Source organism: Gossypium hirsutum, chromosome D08 (assembly GCF_007990345.1).
Source record: "Gossypium hirsutum isolate 1008001.06 chromosome D08, Gossypium_hirsutum_v2.1, whole genome shotgun sequence".
Lineage (NCBI taxonomy): Eukaryota > Viridiplantae > Streptophyta > Magnoliopsida > Malvales > Malvaceae > Gossypium > Gossypium hirsutum.
Window position 1 is genome coordinate 6230328 of NC_053444.1, and position 22040 is coordinate 6252367.

At 33.2% G+C, this 22040-nt stretch overlaps 1 protein-coding gene and 1 long non-coding RNA gene across 5 annotated transcripts; both read left to right on the forward strand.

The window, feature by feature from the left end:
- Nucleotides 1–1737: 1737 nt before the first annotated feature.
- LOC121220240 (uncharacterized) lies at nucleotides 1738–5563 on the forward strand. 2 transcript variants are annotated; one of them, XR_005917401.1, is made up of 3 exons: nucleotides 1738–1819; nucleotides 1937–2095; nucleotides 2249–5563. It is a non-coding gene; the product is annotated as an uncharacterized lncRNA (long non-coding RNA). The 2 variants fall into 2 exon arrangements; XR_005917402.1 differs by lacking the exon at nucleotides 1738–1819 and having other exon boundaries at nucleotides 1879–2095; nucleotides 2249–2753; nucleotides 2870–5563.
- A 2200-nt stretch (nucleotides 5564–7763) lies between these two features.
- Nucleotides 7764–21333, forward strand: LOC107916355 (uncharacterized). Of its 3 annotated transcripts, none has more exons than XR_005917403.1 (4): nucleotides 7764–8434; nucleotides 8521–8651; nucleotides 8854–8943; nucleotides 14591–14748. XR_005917403.1 is itself a non-coding variant. In XM_016845617.2 (4 exons), exon 4 carries the CDS (start codon nucleotides 20111–20113, stop codon nucleotides 21056–21058), a length of 948 nt encoding a protein of 315 aa, XP_016701106.1. In that variant the 5' UTR covers nucleotides 7764–8434; nucleotides 8521–8651; nucleotides 8854–8943; nucleotides 18527–20110; the 3' UTR covers nucleotides 21059–21333. The 3 variants fall into 3 exon arrangements, 2 of the variants coding, with proteins under 2 accessions (XP_016701106.1, XP_016701122.1); XM_016845617.2 differs by lacking the exon at nucleotides 14591–14748 and adding an exon at nucleotides 18527–21333; XM_016845633.2 differs by lacking the exons at nucleotides 7764–8434; nucleotides 8521–8651; nucleotides 8854–8943 and adding an exon at nucleotides 18527–21333 and having other exon boundaries at nucleotides 14587–14714.
- The last annotated feature ends 707 nt before the right edge of the window (nucleotides 21334–22040 follow it).

The window sequence follows — 22040 nt, forward strand, 5'->3', positions numbered from 1 at the left end:
GTACTACACATGTGACCATCACTTTCACTTTTACATATTGGCCTACACACAATCTGTGCCACACATGTGACCATTTCTGTCACTTCATTCGTATCCCTTTTTATTCAAAAGGTTCATTCAAGAATTTTTCACTTTTTCTCACTTTTCTTTTTATCGATCAATTTCAATTTCTCGTCTTTCTTGATTTATAACAATACATTTAACTTATATAAAATTCACACTATTCATTCCAGTCCAAAAATCATACTTTGGAAAAATTACATTTTTGCCCCTAAAATTTCACAAAATTACGATTTTGCCCCTAGGCTTGTAAAATAAATTTTATTCATTTTCCTTGCATTTTAGGCCTAGCTGAACCATTTTTATAACTATAGCAGTCCACAATACTCACTTATTCACACACTTGTGACATATTTTATAACTTTTACAAATTAATCCTTTAGGCATTTTCATCGACAATTAATTAGTACAAATCGTTTATCACACTCCAAACATTCATATTTTTCCATAGAACATCAAAGTACATGCATATTCTCCATGGGAAAATTTTTAAACATCAACTCTAGCTCAAATAAATGGTAGAAATAGGTAAATCATATTATGTTAATATCAAAAACGTAAAAATAATTAAAAACGGGACAAGGATGGACTTACTATTGAGCTTGGAAGCTAAAAAACCCTAACCATGGCTTCCCCCTTGCTAAAACTTGGCCTTCTGGAGAAAATGGACAAAAATTGACTTTTAATTTTGTTTTTAATTCATTTTAATAACTAAATAACCAAAATACCCTTAATGAAAAACTTTGGAAACATGCCTAACCATACCCATTTTTGTCCACCAACTTAAACAATGGTCTAATTACCATATAAAGACTTCCAATTTAAAATTTCATAACAATTAGACACCTCTAACATATAGAACTCAACTTTTGCACTTTTTACAATTTAGTCCTTTTGACTAAATTGAGTGCCCAAACATCAAAATTTTCGAATGAAATTTTCACAAGATCATTTTGTGAAATTTTAGACCATAAAAATATAATGAAAATAAATTTTTTTCTCGTCAAATTTGGGGCTAGTCAGAATAGTGGTTTCGGGACCACAAATTTGACGATAAAAAAATATTTTCCTTATATTTTTATGGTTTATAATTTCACAAAATGATTTCATGAAATTTTGTTCGAAAATTTTGACGTTTGGGCACTCAATTTAGTCAAAAGGACTAAATTGTAAAAGTGCAAAAGTTGAGTTCTATCTGTTAGAGGTGTCCAATTGTTATGGAATTTTATATTGGAGGTCTTTATATGGTAATTAGACTATTGGTTAAGTTGGTGGACAAAAATGGGCATGGTTAGGCATGTTTCCAAAGTTTTTCATTAAGAGCATTGTGATCATTTAGTTATTAAATTTTTATTAATAAATTTAATTTTTTAAATTTTTATTAATTATCGATTGATTGAAATATTGTGTGAAAATATGGATAGGAAATTTTAATGATTTAGTGCCTAATTGAATTTTTAGGACTAAATTTAGAAAAAAAATGCAAAGTGTGTCTAATTAGTGATTAAATGACTTAATTGAATTATTGCATGAAATTGAAAGTGTTTATGTGGCAGATAGACCATAAATTAGTGTTATGGACACATAAGAGTAATTCTAGAAAAAATATCTAAGTAAATGGGTCAATTAATTCTAGGAAAATAATTAATTGAATTATTTTCGTATATGTGGAAAACTATTTGCTGCTCTTGGGATATATTCAAACGTTAAGTTTCTAGATCTAGACATTATTTGCTGGATATCATGTATATATGCTTCGGTATGTGATTTTTCCTATCTATTTTCCTTGCATTTCTTGATGATTGATAATGAATCACATTCAATAATGATCTTGGACTATTTCATCTCTATCCCGATTTGGATTGCTCTACGGCAGGTGAGTGCCTCCGCAGCGAAAGCTGAGCCTATCTGGTGATGAATCTCTAAGCAAGATATTAGGGCCTTTCCTTCACTGTTTTAACCACTATCCCCGAAGCCGCTTGACTAGACCTTTCATCATATGTTGCGTTAAAATTAATCTTCACTGTCTGATCAGGTGGGTGTTTCCATTTACTGACTTTCTGGGTAATTTAATTGTGTTTCTTTTTCACTCCCATCTAACTCTCTCATGTAGCTCTGGATAAAATTTGCAATTTCTTTCCCAGATCTACTAAATTTCTCATGTAATCTACTATTTCTTTCTCCCCAGATTGCCCATAACGCGCAATAAAATAGTTTGCACAGGGAAATGTTATTCTGAGCAAACACCCAGGTTAGCCATTGTAGAAATTCTATATTAGATTCCTGTAGAAGCTTTTGGAATGATAATTATGTCCATACTATCACTGATACAAGGCATTCCCGGAAGATATGGTCCATCGTTTCCATTACTGATTCACACCTGGGGCAAATTGCATTAGTAATTAGCTTCCTGTATTGCATGTTAGCTCGTGTAAGCAAGTAATTCCAGAAGGTTTTCCAAACTGTAATCTTAATCTTGGAGGGTAGATTTAATAGCCATATTTTTTTTATAAAAACTACTGTAGTCGGTTTGTACAGCATAAGCACTAGGATCTTCCGACCTTTGTAATAGTTTATAGGCATTACGGACAGAGTATTCTTCCGAGAGTTCACCACTCCAAGCCAGGAAATCATCATGAGGTGTTTTTGCCAGAGGAATATGCAGAATCTTCTCAGCTACTTCGTTCGTAAAGGTATTGACAATCTTCTCTCTTTTCCAGTTTCTGTTATTAACATCAATAAGCTCAGCAACTTTAAAGTCACATAAATTGTTAACAATCGACGATAATCTATAATTTCTTGCATCCAGAATCCATGCATCATGAAGAACTGAGATATTCGTGCCCCTACCCACCTTTCAGTAAAGTCCCTCCCCCAAAATTCCTTTTTCTGCCCATATTCTTTCCATGTATACGGGCTATTATTCCCCAAGCGCGAATTTAAAAAAATTCTCATTTGGAAAATATTTTGCTTTAAGAACTTGCTTGATTAAAGAATTTGTACTATTTGCTTTGCTAATAATGAAGTATTAAATTGGGTCATACTTCGAAAACCCATTCCACCCTCTTCTTTCGGTCGACACAGAAACTTCCACTAGCACCAATGAATTCCTCTTTTCCCATATCCCTTTTGCCACCAAAAGTTAGCAAAGATATTTTCGAGGTCCCCATAGAAAGATTTTGGTAGAAGAAAATAAGACATAGCATAGGTGGGTATTGCCTGAAGCACTGATTTGATAAAAATCTCCTTACCCTCTTGTGATAATAATCTAACACTCCAGCCTTCAATTCTTGCATGGACCCTCTCTTTAAGATTCTGGAAAGATTCTTTCTTTTGTCTGCTAACCACATTGGGAAGTCCTAAATATTTCTTCAGATTTATTGAGCTTTGTACCCCTATTAATGCCGAAATTTCGTATTTTCTCCCCTCCAATGTGTTCGAACTATAAAAAATCATAGATTTGTTAAAATTCATACATTGTCCTGAGCACTTTTCATATTCCTTCAAAATACCTTTTAAAACCATTGCTCAATTACGTTTTGCTTCTCCAAACAATATACAATCATCTGCAAAAAGTAAGTGTGATATCATTGGGCCCTGCCTGCTAGCCTTTACGCCTTATAACATACGCTCTTTTGTTTCCAATCTCATCAACGATGAAAGTCCCTCACTACAGAAAAAAAAGAAAAAGGACTTAGAGGATCTCCTTGTCTCAACCCTCTAGTAGATTCAAAAATTTTTCCCCTTCCTCCATTAATGTTTACTACATACGAAACTGTGGTAATGCATTTCAGAATCAATGCCACCCATTCCCTAGAAAAACCCATCTTTAACATTATTTCCTTTAAAAAATCCCATTCAACTCTATCATAGGCTTTGCTCATATCTAGTTTCACTGCCATATATCATTTCTTCCCTGTACGTTTTAGTCGGAGAGTGTGAAAAATTTCATAAGCTAAAAGCACGTTATCAGAGATTAATCTACCAGGGACAAAAACACTCTAAGTTGTATCAATACATCTCCCAATTACTTCTTGAAGTTGATTGGCTAGTGTTTTGGCCACAATTTTGTAAATAACTGTGCCCAAGCTAATAGACCCGTAATTAACAAGATTTGTAGGGTTTAGGGTCTTTGGGATCAGCACTATATCTATTGAATTGAAAGAGCCAAAATTCTGATTTTCATTCAAATTTTCCAAATAAAAGGTTGTGACGTCTTTACATACGATGTGCCAGAATTTTTGAAAAAATAATGCGGGAAAACCATCGGGTCCTGGTGCTTTAGTAGACCCCATACCTTTCAAGGCCACATACACTTCGTCTGCTATAAATGTTGATAGTAGAAAAGTATTAACATCTTACGGAATACTGTTGTCAATACTCGTTAGTAGATAAGATGGGTTTCCAACACCGTTTGACGTAAATAGCTTCTGAAAAAATGATGTAGCAGCCTCATGTATCTTAATCTCATCAGTAACCTTTCCTCCTTCATCAAGTTCCAGCCTAGATATTGTGTTTACTCGTTTACGATTTGAGGCATATTTGTGAAAAAAAGCTGAATTCTTATCTCCTAATTTAAGCCAGTTTGCCCTTGCCCTCTGTTCCCAGTACATTTCCTCTTTATCAATCTCCATATTGAGATGAATTTTAGTATCAATAATCTTTGCCAACGTATCATCATCCTTTTCTTTCTCAATCAGTATCTCTAAGTCCTTAGTAAGCTTCCTCTTGAGCCCCTCTCGCATTTTTTTAATTTTTTTGCCCAGCTCTTTAAATGTATCTGTATTCTCTCAAGTTTTTCATTTGCGTGCCTGCTGCTAATTCCCATGATGTCTTAAGTTCTTCCTCTATAGACTCCTCCATGGTCCACCATGCCTCAAATTTAAACCTTGAATTTCCCCTATACAAGTTACCGTTGTCTGTATTCAAAAGAATTGGGCAATGATTAGACAATGAGTGGGTTAAATGTTGAACGTATCCTGTTGGAAATAGCTGCCTCCATTTTTCATTCGCCACACCTTTATCAAGCCTTTCTTTTATATTTGTTTCCGACAAGTTTCCCCTTTCCCATGTAAACCAAACCCCTTAATACCCTATATCCTCTAATTGGCATTCCTCTAATGTCTCACGAAAGGCCTCCATTCGTCTCTCCTCCCTTGGTATGCCCTCACCTTTTTCAAAAGAAAACATATGATTTCATTAAAATCTCCACTTATTAACCATGGAAAAGATTGTTGTTGACCCAAGTTTCTTAGCAGACTCCAAGAATCATTCTTCTTATGAACATAAGGTGAGCCATAAAATGTCCATCAAATGTCACATTCTCATTGGGTAAAACTTACACCTTGAATGATAAATTTTGCCTTATAATATATACACTATAGCAATATGATGTTACAAAAAAAAAGTCATGTTCACATTACAATTTTTGGCACATGACACTCTTCATTTGAAGCATTTATTTACAATTTGGGTTTACTCTTTTACTCTTTGCCTTTTACTTTTTTTTAAGTTATTCCATGCCTTTTGTTTAATTTTTTAAATATTTTTTATATGTTAAATATAAAGTTCATTTGAAATAAATTATCTCTTTATTTTAAGATTTTACTTAATTGAATTAAGTTTTAATATTATCATATTAAAATTAATGAATATTAAATTGTTAAGCTTAAAATATAGTTAAAATAAAGACTCATATTAACAACATTTATCAAATTAAATTTATATTTTCAAATATAATAAGATTTAAAGAGTAAAAAAATATAAAATTACAAAAAAAGAATATTAACTATTTTGACATTAAAATAAATTAATTCAACAATATATAAAATAAATAACTTATAAGAAATTATAATATTATTTAAATTATAATATATTAATAATAATATTAATATTCAAACCATGATGAATTTTTGTATTGGTTTAATTTTTTTTTTAAAAATTTGAATAAACATTAATATAATAGACTCTAAATTAGTTAAATAGTTTTAAGAATATTTTGTAATACTTTTTTCAATTTATTAATGATTTTCAAAAAATCATTAAAAGATTTAAACAAAAACTAATATATTCAATATTTAATTATATCCATGAATCATGTAACAAGTCAATAGCTTACATGCATTATATTAGCCACCCATGAATCATGAAAAACTCGTCATAGCTTCCATGCATAATATTAACCACCATAATTTTTTTAGGGGATCGAAATTAAATTATAATTTTTAAGATAATAAATATATAATTTCACCATTTTAATAGCTTACATTTTTATAATTTTTAAAAGATTAAATTAAATTTTTATCATTTTTAAGGGGCGAAAGTGTAATTTAATTTTTATTAATTTAAAATTGTAAAAATTTTAAAGGTCCTAAATGACATTTTTTCTATTTTAGGGGGTCAGGGCCCTACCAACCCCCTAGTTACGCCCTTGTTTCTAGCCCCAATTTTTCTTTTTTGGTAAGAAGGGTATGGCTAATTGTTAAGTTAAGCTTTATTTGATAAATGTTTTGATACAACAAATATAATGTTTTTGAATAAAACTTGATAAATTTCAAGTAACAATTTGTTTCAAAATATTTTTAAGAGATAAACTTTTAAATCTATCTTTCAAACACTTAGAAAATGTTTTAGAAAATGTTTTCAATTTGTCCAAAATGATAATCAATATTTCAAATAATTTTATCAAGTGTAAAATGCTCCTAGGATCAAATGTATCCATGCCTTCTATGTAGGTAACAATACTTTGACCCAAGTATCGATACCCTTGCCTAGTATTGATACCATTTTAAGGTTCGATGTTTTGGAGAAATAAAGAAAAATTGCCTGAATATCGATACCCTCTTCAAGGTATAGATACATCATAGCAAGTATTAATACATTCCCTATTGTATCGATACTATAGGATTTAACGGTCACTGAATTTAGGCATTAAATTGCCCGAGTATCAATACCCCCAAGGTACCGATACCTTTTATTGCAGAAGTCATTAATGCTCTTGTTTTTACACCTCAATGACTCAATTCAATTTCCCAACAAACCCAATGGTTGAAAATCAATTAGAAGCCAAAAATACCAGGCTTCTAAAGCTTCTACAACAACAAGAGAGATTACAAGAGATTAAGAGCTTTAAGAAACATCATGAAATCTATTACCGACCATTTGTGCTTAAATTCTTCATCCTTTTATTGTAAATACTTGTGAACATTCATTGTATTCACTTAGCTCAAATGTTTTTATTAGGTGTGTGCTTTATTTTCAAATATTCTAATCTTGTAAGGATTGTTTCTTTGCTTACTTATTTGTTTGCTTTTTTGAGAGGGTTTGTATCTTAAGATTTGGATAGGAATCTTAAGGGAACTATAATGTTAAACCTTGTCTTCAAAGGTTCACCAAATTAGTGAATTTAAGAAAATCCGTAGTGGTGGAAAGCTAAAGTAGTGGTGTAATTGGGGTTGAACCACCCTAAAATCTTTGTGTTGATTGTCTCATTTTATTTTCCTTGTTTCCATAAAATTTTAAAGGTCAATTCACCTCCTCTTGACTATTTCAGTTTATCAATGAAGCTAATACTTACAAAAATTAACGGAGATTCATACAAAAATCACTATAATGGATAATGCACCATGGCACTAAAATGTCATGACAAAAAAAATTGACTTTGTAAATTTTTTAGACAAAGTGCAAAGAGATTTTTTTTTTGAAATAAAGTTCATTTAATAATTGGGCCTGAAAGACCAAATCAGAGAAGTCTACAAAAAACCCAAAAAACACTAAAGGAAAATTCAAACAGCAAAAAACAAAATAACAAACAAAAAACAAAAACATAGCCCAAAACAATAATCTTCTTCTCATTTCTGCAGTTTTCCAAGCTCTTCGCAAATCTGAAATCCCCCAAAAATAAACGGCTAAATCCTCTAAATTCTGGCAGAGATTCAGCTAGAAGAGGAAGCAAGTTGAGATAGACAACCAGATTACCAAGTTTCTCAACCCAACAACATCATTGAATAGGAAATTATGGTGGTCGACTGAATCGTCTATCAGAATCAGCCATTTCCAAGACTTTTATTAGCACGTATTCAAGCCAGAACGAATCATCATGCTTTCGCAAACCTTCAACAACCATTGCATGTGCTGTCATGTTCCCTTCTCATGCAACAAATTAAAATCGACAAGAAGAAAAGTTCCCCGCCAAATTTGTCGCATCCCAAGTGAATGGTCTGGATTCCGAGTAATCTTCGCTTTTTTGTTGTATGTTTTGAATACCCAACTTTGAATCACTCTCTAGAATGACTTTTGTGAACCCTAAATCTAGCGCAAATTGGAGCCCATACAGTACTGCAGTCGCTTCAGCAATCACCACTAATCGAACCAGGTTATAACCTTTAAACCTCGATCCCATTATAAGGCATTCCCCATTTCTTATGATAAAACTTGAATTTGCATGTTTGTTTGCAACAGAAAGTCCCGCATCGATGTTAATTTTCACCTACCCTTGCGGAGAGGGCATCTATTTTACCATGGATCGTGGTTTAGGATGTTGTAAAGTCAATGTACTACCCCGATATTTTATACCAAAACCCCTAATAAAGGTAACAACTTCATCTGTACTTTGCTTTTTTTTCTCATGGATATATTTGTTTCAAGAAAACCAAAGTGCCCAAGTTGTAATATCAATCTCATTTTTTCTATTATTGGCTGAATTCTTAAAAATCCAGTTTAACCACTCGATAAAGTTTGAATCTGCTATTGAACTTGGCCACTGAAAATTTAATTTGGACCAAACTTGCGCAGTAAACAAACAATCACGAACAGCGTGGGTAGAGGATTCACAAAGCTATCGGTATTGCCAACATTTTTTATCAGTGATCAATCTCCTAAAATGTAAGTTCTGAAAAGTAGGCACATAATTTTTGCAAATTTCCATATTAAAATGAAAAATTTTGAAGGATACGTTAAAATCCATATTTGCTTAAATAACTTCTGCTCATTTAAATTCAAGTTTGGGGGATCTAATAGCATCTTATAACCACCTTTCCAGGATATATGCTTGAATTCTCACTAGACCAAACTACATTATTAGATTGATTAGTAATAGGAATAAGAAGACTCATAATTTGATCAGCTTCTTCCACTGTAAAGGTTGAATAAATGAGGTCTCTATTCCATCAATTAGGGTTCTGCAAAATCAAATTAGTCACAAATTCCATTCCAACCACCCTGCCCGTAGAAATAAGACATTGATCTTTCCTGGAACTCAATAATCTTGCCATATTGACACATATATTCCAAATCCAATCCTCCATTTCAATCCAGAGCCTAAAGTTCTTTTGCGCACTAGATACTTTCCATACAAGCGATGGATTAGCTCCTAAAGGAGCCTCTATAAAATTTGATCCATTAAAATAGTTTGCTCTAAGTAAACGAGCTGCTAGTGAACTCGAGTTTTCCATTAGACACCAGCCTTGCTTCGCTAGTAGTGCAATATTAAATTTTGATAAGTCTCGAAACCCCACCCCCTCCTCTTTTGGCACAAACAACTCTTTCCATGAACACCAGTGAAGACCTTTTCTTCCAGCTTTCTTTTGCTACTAGAAATAGGCTATGACAGCTTCCAGCTCTTTACAGAACGACGACGGTAGCAAGAAATAAGTCATAACATACAAATGAATGGCCTAAAGCACAACTTTGATAAGAACTTCCCTCCCACCCATTGAAAGTAATCTCGAACTCCAACTAGATACCCTTTGATTAACTTTTCTTTAAACTCCTTAAAATCCCTCTTTTTATTACACCCCACCATTAATGGAAGGTTGAGATATTTTTTCATATTAATGCTCAAATTAACTTTCAAAATCTGACACACCTCCTCTCTTTTATTCTGTTGACATTTGAGCTGAAAAAGATCCCAAACTTATCGAAATTAATCTTTTGACTCTAAACCTGGGCATAAACCTCTAGATTTTCTTTAAGCGCTTTAGCCCAATCAACTGTTGTATTGCCAAAAATTAGGCTATCATTGGCAAAAAATAAGTGGGTAACTTGAGGAGCGTTCCTATTTATACGAAAACCTTTAAGAACACCCATTGTAGATGCCATTCGAAGAAGAGCCGATAAACCTTCTCCTCAAATAAGAAATAAATAAGGACTAAGAGGGTCCCCTTGATGGAAAGAATGAATTACCTACCTCCCCATTCATAACCATAGAGTAAGAGACCGAGGTCACATAACACATGACTTTCTCAACCCACTGATCCGAGAAACCCATCTTTTGAAGCATAACTTGCAAAAAAAAAACCATTCAACATGGTCATATGCCTTACTCATATCAAGTTTTAAGGCAAATGATCCCTCTCTTCTTACCCGTTTTCTCTTCATTGAGTGTAAATTTTCATATGCTGCTATGATGTTGTCGGTAATGAGTCTTCCTAGAACAGAAGCACTTTGTGCCTTGTCAATGCAAAAATGAAGGACTTTTTGAAACCTATTCACAAGCATCTTTGAAATAATTTTGTATAAAATATTACAAAGACTAATGGGCCTAAAATGAGTCATGAAACGAGGAGAACTAAACTTGAGAATCAAGTCAATTCTTGTACTCTTTATTTTAGCCGTGTTATGAAGCCCATGCATCGTCTCAATGCAAAAATCTGCCACATCTTTACCCACAATATGCCAAAATCGTTGATAGAAAATCACCACTAAACCATCCTCCCCTGAAGCCTTTAAAGGGTTCATAGCTTTTAAAGCCAAACACACCTCTTTGTAATTAAAATCCCGCTCAAGATCGTCGTTCATCGTTTGAGAAATATATGGCTCAACACCTTCCAATATAGAATTCGAGTTTCAAACACCTTTCGATGTAAATAAGGTATTAAAATAATCTATGGCCAGCACTAATAAATCAACATTACTCTCATGAATATGACTGTCTCCATCCATTAGTTTTTCCACCTTATTTTTCTATTGATGATCCGTTGCCGATCGATGGAAAAAATTTGTGTTTCTATCCCTATTTTTTAGCTAATCCGCTTTGGCTCTTTGCTCCCAATAAAGAATATCCCTATCAGCCTATGTTAAGTGCCAATTTAGTCTCCACAATTTCTCTCAAAATCTCAACCGTAGGAATATCTTCATTCAATTTAAGCAACTGTTGTTCCAAATCTTTCCTCGTTAGAGACCTCTGTTTTTTAATTTTGTTGAACCATTTCTTAAGGCCCACTCTTACTACATTTATCTTACTTGACTTGCAAGAAATCTCTTAGAATTTGGGTCACACCACTCGAACAATCTCTACCTTGACACGATCTCTTTCACAAAACCCCTTAAGGGTATTCTTCAACAATGAACACCAACTAAGTCCAGGGAAATCTCGAACTTGGTTATAGGAAGTGACTTAATCATCATATCTGTAGGATTATCATGAGTACTAACTTTTCTCACAACAATATCTCCACTAGCAATAATATTACGCATAAAATGATACCGAACATTAATGAGCTTAGTTCTCTCATGAAACATTTGATCCTTCATAAGGAAGATGACACTATGACTATCACAAAATATTGTACTGATCTGAAGGTTTTTATTGAGTTTACTAAAGAGTCCCTTTAACAAAATAGCTTCTTTACAAGCCTTGGTAATTGCCATGTACTCAAATTTAGTAGTGGACCAAGCAACTGTAGTTTGCAAAGTGGCTTTCCAACTAATTGTGCAACCTCCAATAGCAAAGACATACTCAGTGAGAGATATTCTTTTATCAAGGTCTCTAGCAAAATTGGAATCAGCATATCCAATGACTCTGTCTCTAGTTCTTCCAAATTGTAAGCAAGCATCAGTAGTACCTCGTAAGTATCTAAAAATCCACTGAACTACTTTCTAGTGTTCCAAGATTCGTCATATATCTACTAACTACACTAATTGCATTTGATGAGCAAACCATAACATACATGAGAGATCCCACTGCACTAGAATATGTAACACGTATCATGTAATCAATATCATCATTTGATTGCAGAGACAAAGTTGATGAAAGCATGAAGTGGGCTACTAATGGAGTACTAACAGGCTTGGCATTCTGCATATTGAACATGCAAAGAACTTTCTCAATGTACCATTTCTGACTTAGGTACAATTTACATGCTTTTTTATCTCTAAGAATCTCCATCCCAAGTATCTTCTTTACTGCTCCCAAATCTTTCATCTCAAATTCTTTACTAAGTTGGCCTTTGACCTTTCTTATCTTTCCTTCATCTTTGGCTATTATCAACATGTCATTAACATATAAGAGTAGATACACAAAAGAACCGTCACTATTTTTCTTAAAATAAACACAACTGTCAAAGCTATTTCTTTTGAATTATATGTAGTCATAAAAGAATCAAACCTCTTGTACCGCTACCTTGGTGACTGTTTCAAGCCATAAAGGGATTTTTTTCAACAAGCAAACATAGTCTTCCTTTTCTGAGACCATAGAACACTATGGTTATTGTATGTAAATATCTTCCTCAAATTCTTCATGTAAGAACTTTGTTTTTACATCTAACTACTTAAGCTCCAAATTTTACATGGTCAAAATTGTAACACTCCTAACCCGTATACGTCGATAAATTAGGGTTACAAAGCGTTACAAGATAAAACGCAACTTAACACAGACATTCAGTAGAATTCAAGAATTTTACATTTATGTTAAATTAGTAAAATATGAAGTAAGTATAATTATAAATTTTTACTTTAATATTTTATAACAAAACATAACATTTCAGTTCAGTTAAACCATAAGAAAAATAAGCTAGTTTCATATGGCTATTAATTATATATATACAGTACATTAAAGTACGACTCCCAAAATATTATTTAGCCTATACATGCCATAAGTTAAAATGTAACGTTTTAATACCGAGATAGTAGATAGAGTGATGATCTTCGCTAACGATCCTCGAGTCTGCAGCTTGGTTTTTATCTATAAAAAAATGGACAAAAACAATCAAAGTAAGCTTTTATAGCTTAGTAAGTTTATAGCATATTTAAAATACATATAAACGAACATATGTATAAACATTATATGCTTATAATCAAGTTACTGACATAATCATTAATTGCATATACTAATTTCTAATATACTTATCATTTGCATTTCATCGAATGCATATCTAAGATCTTTCAAATACATATGTCAAAAGCTTATATTTTTATTTATCAACTACATGAACCAAATGCACATTTATACTTCTAACCCACATGTGCCGAATGCATACATGTATATTCAACAATTTTCATAATAACAAATAAATGTGCCTATTCACTAAACACATAGATCCAAACATTATATGCTCATCAAATACATATAAATAAATGTTCATATACTATCCATTATATATAACCCAAAATCATTATATATTTATATATATCAAATGCATATAATCACTTAATTTAACATATTCACCGGCACTTAGCCTGCTAGGCTTATAGCCTGATTCAGATCACCAGCACTTAGCCTGCTAGGTTTATAACCTGATTCAAATCACCGGCACTTAGCCTGCTGGACTTAAAGTCCGAATCATTTCACCGGCCTTAAGCCTGCTAGACATAAAGTCTGAAATAATTCACCGGCATTAAGCCTGGTAGACATAAAGTCTGAAATAATTCACCGGCATTAAGCCTGTTAGACATAAAGTCTGAAATAATTCACCGGTATTAAACCTGCTAGGCATCGAGCCTGAATACCACGTATATGAAATTGGTCTTTCACAAAATTCTTTATAAGAAAATCTAGATATTCTTTATATCTCATATAAATCTTTTCAATAATCGTATCTCAGCAAAAATTGAATTATATTCCAATCTTCGTAGCAAAATACATTCGAATAACATATCTATAGTTCATATCATTAAATTCAGCTCATAGAACTCAATACATGCATTTGATTATTATATATATTTTTATACAATAAGCTTCAAATTATAGAACTCAAAGCATACATTGGCTAACATACATATAATTCATATGATTAATTTCAACCTATCAAATTCAATACATACATTCGGCTAACATATATGTAATTCATTAAATTTCATTCAACTTACAAAACTCAGCATATATATATATTCGGCTAAAAATATATAGAATTTATGCAATTTATTTTATCTTATAAACTCAAATATACATTGACTAACGCACATATATATATATACAATTCATACGTTTTATTTTAACTTATAAAATTCAAAACATATATATACATTCGGCTAACATATATATAATTCATTAAATTTCATTCAACTTACAAAACCCAACATATATATATTCGGCTAAATATATATAGAATTTTTGTAATTTATTTTAACTTATAAAACTCAAATATACATTGACTAACACATATATATATACAATTCATACATTTTATTTTAACTTATAAAATTCAAAACATATATATACATTCGGCTAACATTTTTATACAATTCATACCATTATATTTTTGCTTATAGAACATATATATATACTAATGTAATGATGTTTATTTGCTATTAGACTTACCTCGGATATCAGCGGACAAGATCGACTATTCAATTACTTTCGTTTTCCCCCGATCCAAATCCGTTTTCTTCGTTTCTTGATCTTAATCCAAACTTGAAAGTGTCGAACCCTTAACAAGGTAAATGACTTTCTTTTCTTCTCACATTCGGCCAAAAAAATGAATAACATGCATGGCTTTTATTTTATGTTTTATTATATTAACATATTTAACTAATTTACAAAACTAACCTTAATGATTTTTACTTTAATAATTAACTAACCATGTCCATAAAAGTCCACTGAAAATTTCAATGGTATAATATCAACATAAGGACCCCACATTATAAAATCCATGGCAATATAGCACTTTAACAAATTGCTAGCCACTTTTGCATTTTACACGATTAAGTCCTTTTATAAAATCGAGCACACAAACGATAAAATTTTTACACGAAATTTTCACACAAGTAAATTCACACATAATAAACACATAAAATAATATTAAAATATTTTTTAGACTCGGATTTGTGGTCCCAAAACCACTGTTTCGATTAGGGTCAAAATCGGGTTGTTACAAAAATACCAAGTAAGGCTCGAATCGAACTATGATTCACAATTGGAGAAAACAAATCTGTGAAGTCTACACTTAGAATTTAACTAAAACCTTTTGCAATCAGCCTTGCTTTATATCTAGGTTTTCCAATTCATGGGGTCCTTTCTTTTTTCTTGAACACTCATTTACAACGAACAACCTTTTTACCCTTAGGAAGCTTCATTAGATCACATGTTATGTTTTTATGGAATGATTCTACCTCTTCTTGGATGATAAACATCCACTTTCCTGAATCTTCACAACTAACTGCCTTAGAATAAATAGATGGCTCTTGATTTGCATCTATATCTTTAGTTACGTTTAAAGCATAAGAAACTAGATTAGCCTCAGCGTACCTCTTTGGAGGTTTAATTTCTCTTATAGATCTGTTCTTGGCAATAGAATATTGTGGTGAAGAAGCAACTCTACTCTAAGTTTCTATTCTAACATGAGGAGTATACTCTGTTGTAGATTTTGGATCAATTTTTAGCTCCACCTGCTTCACATGTGTGCTTAGACTTTGCTCATCTTTATTGGAAGTGTCTTTAAAAGATAAGTTAGGCAACACAATAATTTCATCAAAAATAACATCTCTGCCAATCACAACTTTTCTATTTTTAGGACACCATAACTTATATCCTTTAACACCAGACTTATAACCAAGAAAAACACATATAATGGATATAGATTCCAATTTTCCATTATCAACATGAGCATACTTAAGACACTCAAAAATTTTCAAATCAGAATCATCAGTAGGATTACTAGACCATACCTCTTGTGGAGTCTTTTTCTCAATGGCAATGGAATAAGGCCGGTTAATAAAAACATGCAGTAGACGTCGCTTCAGCCCAAAACAACTTTGGTAAACAAGCACTCAACAACATATATCGAACCTTTTCCATGATTGTTTTATTCATCCGTTCTGCAATATCATTTTGTTGTGGAGTATGATGAACTGTCAAGTGTCTCACGATCCCTTTTAATATGCACAATTCATTAAACTCATTAGAACAAAATTCCAATCAATTATCTATGCGGAGGTGTTTTATCTATTTTCTTGTCTACTTTTCGATCATAGTTTTCCAAGCCTTAAACGTGGAAAACATATCACTTTTCTGGTTTAAGAAGAATGCCCAAACCTTCTTGGAAAAATCATCAATGATCGTCAACATATAATTAGCGTTACCCCTCGAAGGCATTTTAGATGGTCTCTAAAGATCAAAATGAATATAATTTAGTGTCCCTTTGTGTTATGGATTCCTCTGGTGAATTGAAATCTATTTTGCTTCCCAAAAATGTAGTGCTCACAAAACTTTAGTTTGCTAATGCCTTGTCCATCAAGAAGTCCTCTTTGCTAATGCCATGTCGTTCTCACTTATATGCCCTAAAGGCATATGCCAAAGTCTAGTAACATCATCATCTGGCAAGGAAGAGGACGTGACGGCTACATCACCATTAACAATTGAACCTTGCAGAACATATAACTTGGTAGTTTTTCTCTACCCTTTCATCACAATGAGAGAACATTTGTTAATCTTCAGAATCCCACTTTCAGCTGTATACTTGTGCCCTTTTGAATCAAAAGTACTCAATGAAATCAAATTCCTCTTCAATTCCGGTACATGTCGTATGCCACTAAGTATTCTAAAGACTTTATCGAATATCTTAATTTTGATCGTGTTAATACCTGCGATTTTACATGAAGCATTATTTCCCAAACAATACCTTCAAACACTGTTTAATATGTTATAAACCAATCCCCATTGGGACTCATATGAAAGGTGCAACCAGAATCAATGACCCACTCATCGCTCACTTTAGGGTTGTTGGCAGAAGCAACTAGGAGTTCACCATCGTTGTAGTCTTCTACAACATCGACTTCATCGGATTATTTTAGTTTTTTCCCTTTTAATTCGTTACCTCCCTTTTGATCTTATTCTGCAACTTATAACACTAAGACTTAATGTGCCCTTTTTTCTTGTAGAAATTACAAGTTCTACCTCTATTTGAAGATTTCGATTTACCCTTAGATTTACTGTAAGAATTTCGTTCTTATGTCCTCTCACAATTATCATTAGTATTTCGTTATTATCTCCTACGAACAATGAGACCCTCTCCCTAAGAGTCGAGTCCAAACACAAGATGCTTCATCTTGTCATACGATGTTAAGGAAGCATAGACTTCACAAATTGTGAGAGATTCACAGCTATACAAAATCGTATCTCTAAAAGTTGAATAAGACGATGGCAACGAACAAAGTAGAATAACCTTAAATCTTCTTTATCGTACTGAACCTTCTTGGCTTCTAGGTTCGAAAAAATTTCTTTACACACAGTTAAGTGTTCGTGCATAGACGCACCTTCCTCCAAATGATGAACATAAAGACGTTGCTTCATATGTAACTTGCTAGTTAGGGTTTTCGACATGTATAGTTGTTGTAGGTTTACTAGTTACGCTTCTTCTCTTCCTCCATCAATGTCGAAGGCATCTTATCTATCCCTAGCAGAGCATCCTCCAAATTCATCTACGCAAGAACTATCTGCATCTTTATCTACCATAACGAGAATCTGGTGTTGAGATACAATAGTGGAATATCATACTTCATTGTCGCCATTACAGTGATCGAAAACAAGCAACCCGAAAAGCTCTGATACTAATTTGTTAAAAACTGAATGTCGATAAAGGTAATGTAGAAAAATCGCAAAGAAAAAAAAAGAAAAATAGAATACACAGATTTTACGTGGAAACCCTTTCAGGAAAAAAACCACGGGCAGATGAGAAGAAAATTCACTAATGTCGAATTCAAATGATACAAGAGGAGTTTCGGCTACATCTATTTATAGGTTGAAAAAACTTAATTCTAGTTAATGTCAAATATATTATGCTAATAAATGCTAAATATATTATACTAATAAATACTAAATCTTCTAGAAAGAAAATATATTTTGTTTAACTTGACTTGCAAGTAATCTCTTAGAATTTGGGTCACACAACTTTAACATGATGTAATTTAAACTGTCACAACTATTGTCATAATAGTGACCAAATATTAATGAATTACGATTACTTATTTTATTAGTGTCACATATAAAATTCGTCCCAAATAATGACAATTTGCGATAAAAAATTTTATTGTCACAACTATATCATCACTAAAAATCTTAATTGTTGTAGTGATGTCCCATGTGTTTTTATAGAAATATCATGATCAAATTTCATTATAATTGTTTTATATGTTGATATAATAAATTATTTAAAGAAATTGTTTAAGATAAAAAAAAAACTTTGAACAACAAAGTTTTATCTCGGCTTGAAAATTGAACACTTATGACAAGAAATTGTTCGGGTTTTCTTAGCTATTGCACCTTCACAAAATTGGGAATTACATCATATGGATGTCCATAATGCCTTCCTACATGGTGATATTGATGAAGAGGTTTACTTAAAGCTTCCTCTAGGTTTTGCTCCTGATAAGCCTAGAATGGTCTGTCGTTTGAGCAAGTCTTTGTATGAGTTGAAATAGACTCCCCGGTGTTGGTTTGCGAAGCTTATTACTACACTAAAAGGGTATGGATTTCTTTAATCATATTCTGATTATTCTCTCTTTACATACACCATGGTATTTATACGCATTAATGTGTTAGTTTATGTTGATGATTTGTTTATTTTTGGGAATGATTCCGCTACTTTGAAAACTTTTAAGGAGTATCTCAGTTCTTGCTTCCATGTGAAGAATCTTAGTATTTTGAAATATTTTTTGGGATAAAGTTAACTCGTAGCTCTTTTAATTGAAAAATCTCTGCCCCTTAAAATTGAATAATCCATAACTTCAACTCTCAAGAAACTAACGTCAACAACTTTAAATCCCTTTTTCTTTGCCTTTTTCATTTATTTTTCAATTTTTCCCTTTACAAATTGCTTCTGCCCACACTTTCGATCGAGTTCGAGACTTGACAATTCTAAGATTATCACCTAAAATTGTAGATTGAAATCTTCACAAGTAATTGTATACTAAAATCTTCAAAAAAAAAAGCATAATAAACATCCTATTAGACGGGTTAGAAAATTTGAAAAAGTTGATATTCTATATTAACCAAACAATTATCAAAATTGAAAAAAAAAAGGATCAAATTAAAAGTAACCCAAAAGGTTTGAGCGTGTTTTGAATAACCAAAGCTTGAGATATGTCAGTCGGTGATGGGAAAATTGCCACCGGTAGTACCAAGAGTGGAAGCTGAAGTGAAACATGAATGTCACTAAGCATCTCCAACATTAGTGATGTTCTAACTCCTACACACCTTCACTTCCTCCAAGTCCATCTCTCTTGCCGTATTTTTTGGTCGATAATCACCACCACACCGACACTACTCCTTCATTCTCTTTTTGTTGCAATGTTTAAACTCTCACAATAATATTAGTCCGTCATTCACTTTGGAAAAGTGACCAACGGTCGATCTTATCTATTTTGCTGGTGGTTTAAAAAAAAATACAATTTTAGGCTAAAAATACAATGGTCGATTTAAAATTTCCTTTTAAAAAAGGAATTGTATGTTTAGTAGGCATGCAAACAGACTGACTGTATATAGCAAACTCCCTTTTAATTCGGACACCATTCTTGCTTACAACCTCTAGAATCGAGATTTTTCCTCCATGGAATCACTAACTTTCCTGCTTGTTTCCCCTTCATTCCATCTCTTTTCCCAGAAACCAAACACCCCTTCAAAGTTCAATCTCCATTCCTTACTTTTTACTCACCATTTTCTTGTTTTTTGCCAAGACCAATCTCAGCTGGTTTTGCTTTCAATCTCAAAGGTAGCCTTTTTGTTTTTCCATGATCAGTCCTAGGAAACCATTTTTGAAGGTTACAAGAGATTGAATAATCGATCCCATTTGAATGCAAAAACTAAGGGTTATATATTATCCCTTGAAGTTGCTCAACGATGGCGTTTCATTTCCCCATTAGAGCTCAATCAGCTCGAAATTCCGCCATTTATGCAGAGAGAATAACCGAAGAACCTCCCCCTCAAATAAACAACAAACACTCACAAACCACCGTCACGTTGATGTACCAAACCAACATGGCTGGCTATTGGCGTAACGTTACCATCATTTGGTGCAAGAACGTCATGAACTATTCTCTCAACATCATGGTGAACAACACGGAAGGCGACAACGTCCATTCAACTTGTAAGATCGAGCTTAAACCATGGCATTTTTGGAGCAGAAAAGGGTACAAATCATTTGAGGTTGAAGGCAAACCAGTTGATGTTTATTGGGATCTTTGTTCAGGCAAATTCACAAGTGGCCCCGAACCAGTTTCGGATTACTACGTTGCCTTAGTTTCCGATGAAGAAGTTGTTTTATTACTAGGAGATTACCGTAAAAAAGCTTACAAAAGAACCAAATCAAGGCCAGCTTTGGTTGAACCAGTACTATTTTACAAAAAAGAAAACGTTTTCGCCAAGAAAAGCTTTGCGACGAGAGCTAAGTTCTACCAGAAAAGGAAAGAACACGACATCGTCGTCGAGAGCTCGACGACCGGACTAAAAGATCCCGAAATGTGGATTAGTATGGACGGGGTTGTTTTAATTCATGTGAAGAATTTGCAGTGGAAGTTTCGAGGGAACCAAACGGTTCTTGTCGATAAACAACCGGTTCAAGTGATGTGGGATGTTCATGATTGGTTTTTTAGTAGCCCTGGAACTGGGCATGGATTGTTTATATTTAAACCCATACCGGCTGAATTAGCCGATTGTAGTGATAAAGAAGGAAGTAGCCATGGCGGTGACAGTGATACCAGTACTGGAAGCTTGTATTATTCGACGAGAAGCCCTACAGTGACGACGGCGGAATTCAGCTTGTTTCTTTATGCATGGAAGATTGAGTGAATTGTTTTTTTTTTTTTTTATTTTAATGTTGCAATCGCTAGGGAAAAAAAACAAAAATGTGCAGGCAAATTCTGCGCATGTATATATATGTTGTATTCTTTGAGTATTGTAAATTATATACTCTTATAATTTGTTTGGAAATTAAAGTTAATTAGAAGATAGGCAATTTGACCCATTCAGAGATGTATATATATATATTGAAAAGTGAAATCAATTAAAGAAAATTCAAGAAACAATACAAGATAAAGGAAGCAAGTGGGCACGCCTGAGCACAACAATGGCAGCCAGACACACCCAACAGGGAACACAACAAAACAAACACTGGATAGGAAGGTTAAATTAAAAAACAATCACCAATTCATTGGATCTATTAATCCCAATTCTGGCGAGCAGATCAGCCTCAATATTGAAGGCCCTCGGGATATGGCGGATAAACCACTTCGAAGTAAAGAAAATGTTCAAGGCTTCTTTGACGGCAACCACTTCTGCCAGCAAAGGCGCACATACCCCAACAGCTTTAGAGACTACCAACCGAGTATACCCTTTCTCATCACGAAGGATCCCCCTACCCCACCAAACCCCGAAGAGCCCGAAACTGCCCCATCAACATTGAACTTAAGAAAGCCTAAAGGTGGAGGAGACCAGCATCTAAACTTGTTCCTATTCAACAGCTTCGCATGCCGATTCACACTACTTGGATTAGAGCAAATGTCAAGAACAAAAATATAAGGTGAGGGAAATTCGGCTTTATACCGCCAGGCAACGCAAAACAGGATTATCTCTTTAAGTTGGGAAGCATCAAACGTTTTCCTCCGAAAGGTCAGTTCATTCCTATACAGCCAAGTCGACCAAACAATAGAAAAGAACAGCATGGACCACATCACTTCACTAGAAAATCTTGGATGAGAAAATCACCAAGACTGAATAAACGATACTGGATCGGAAGGGTGCACAATAAAGACCTGCCATAGATTACAAAAAT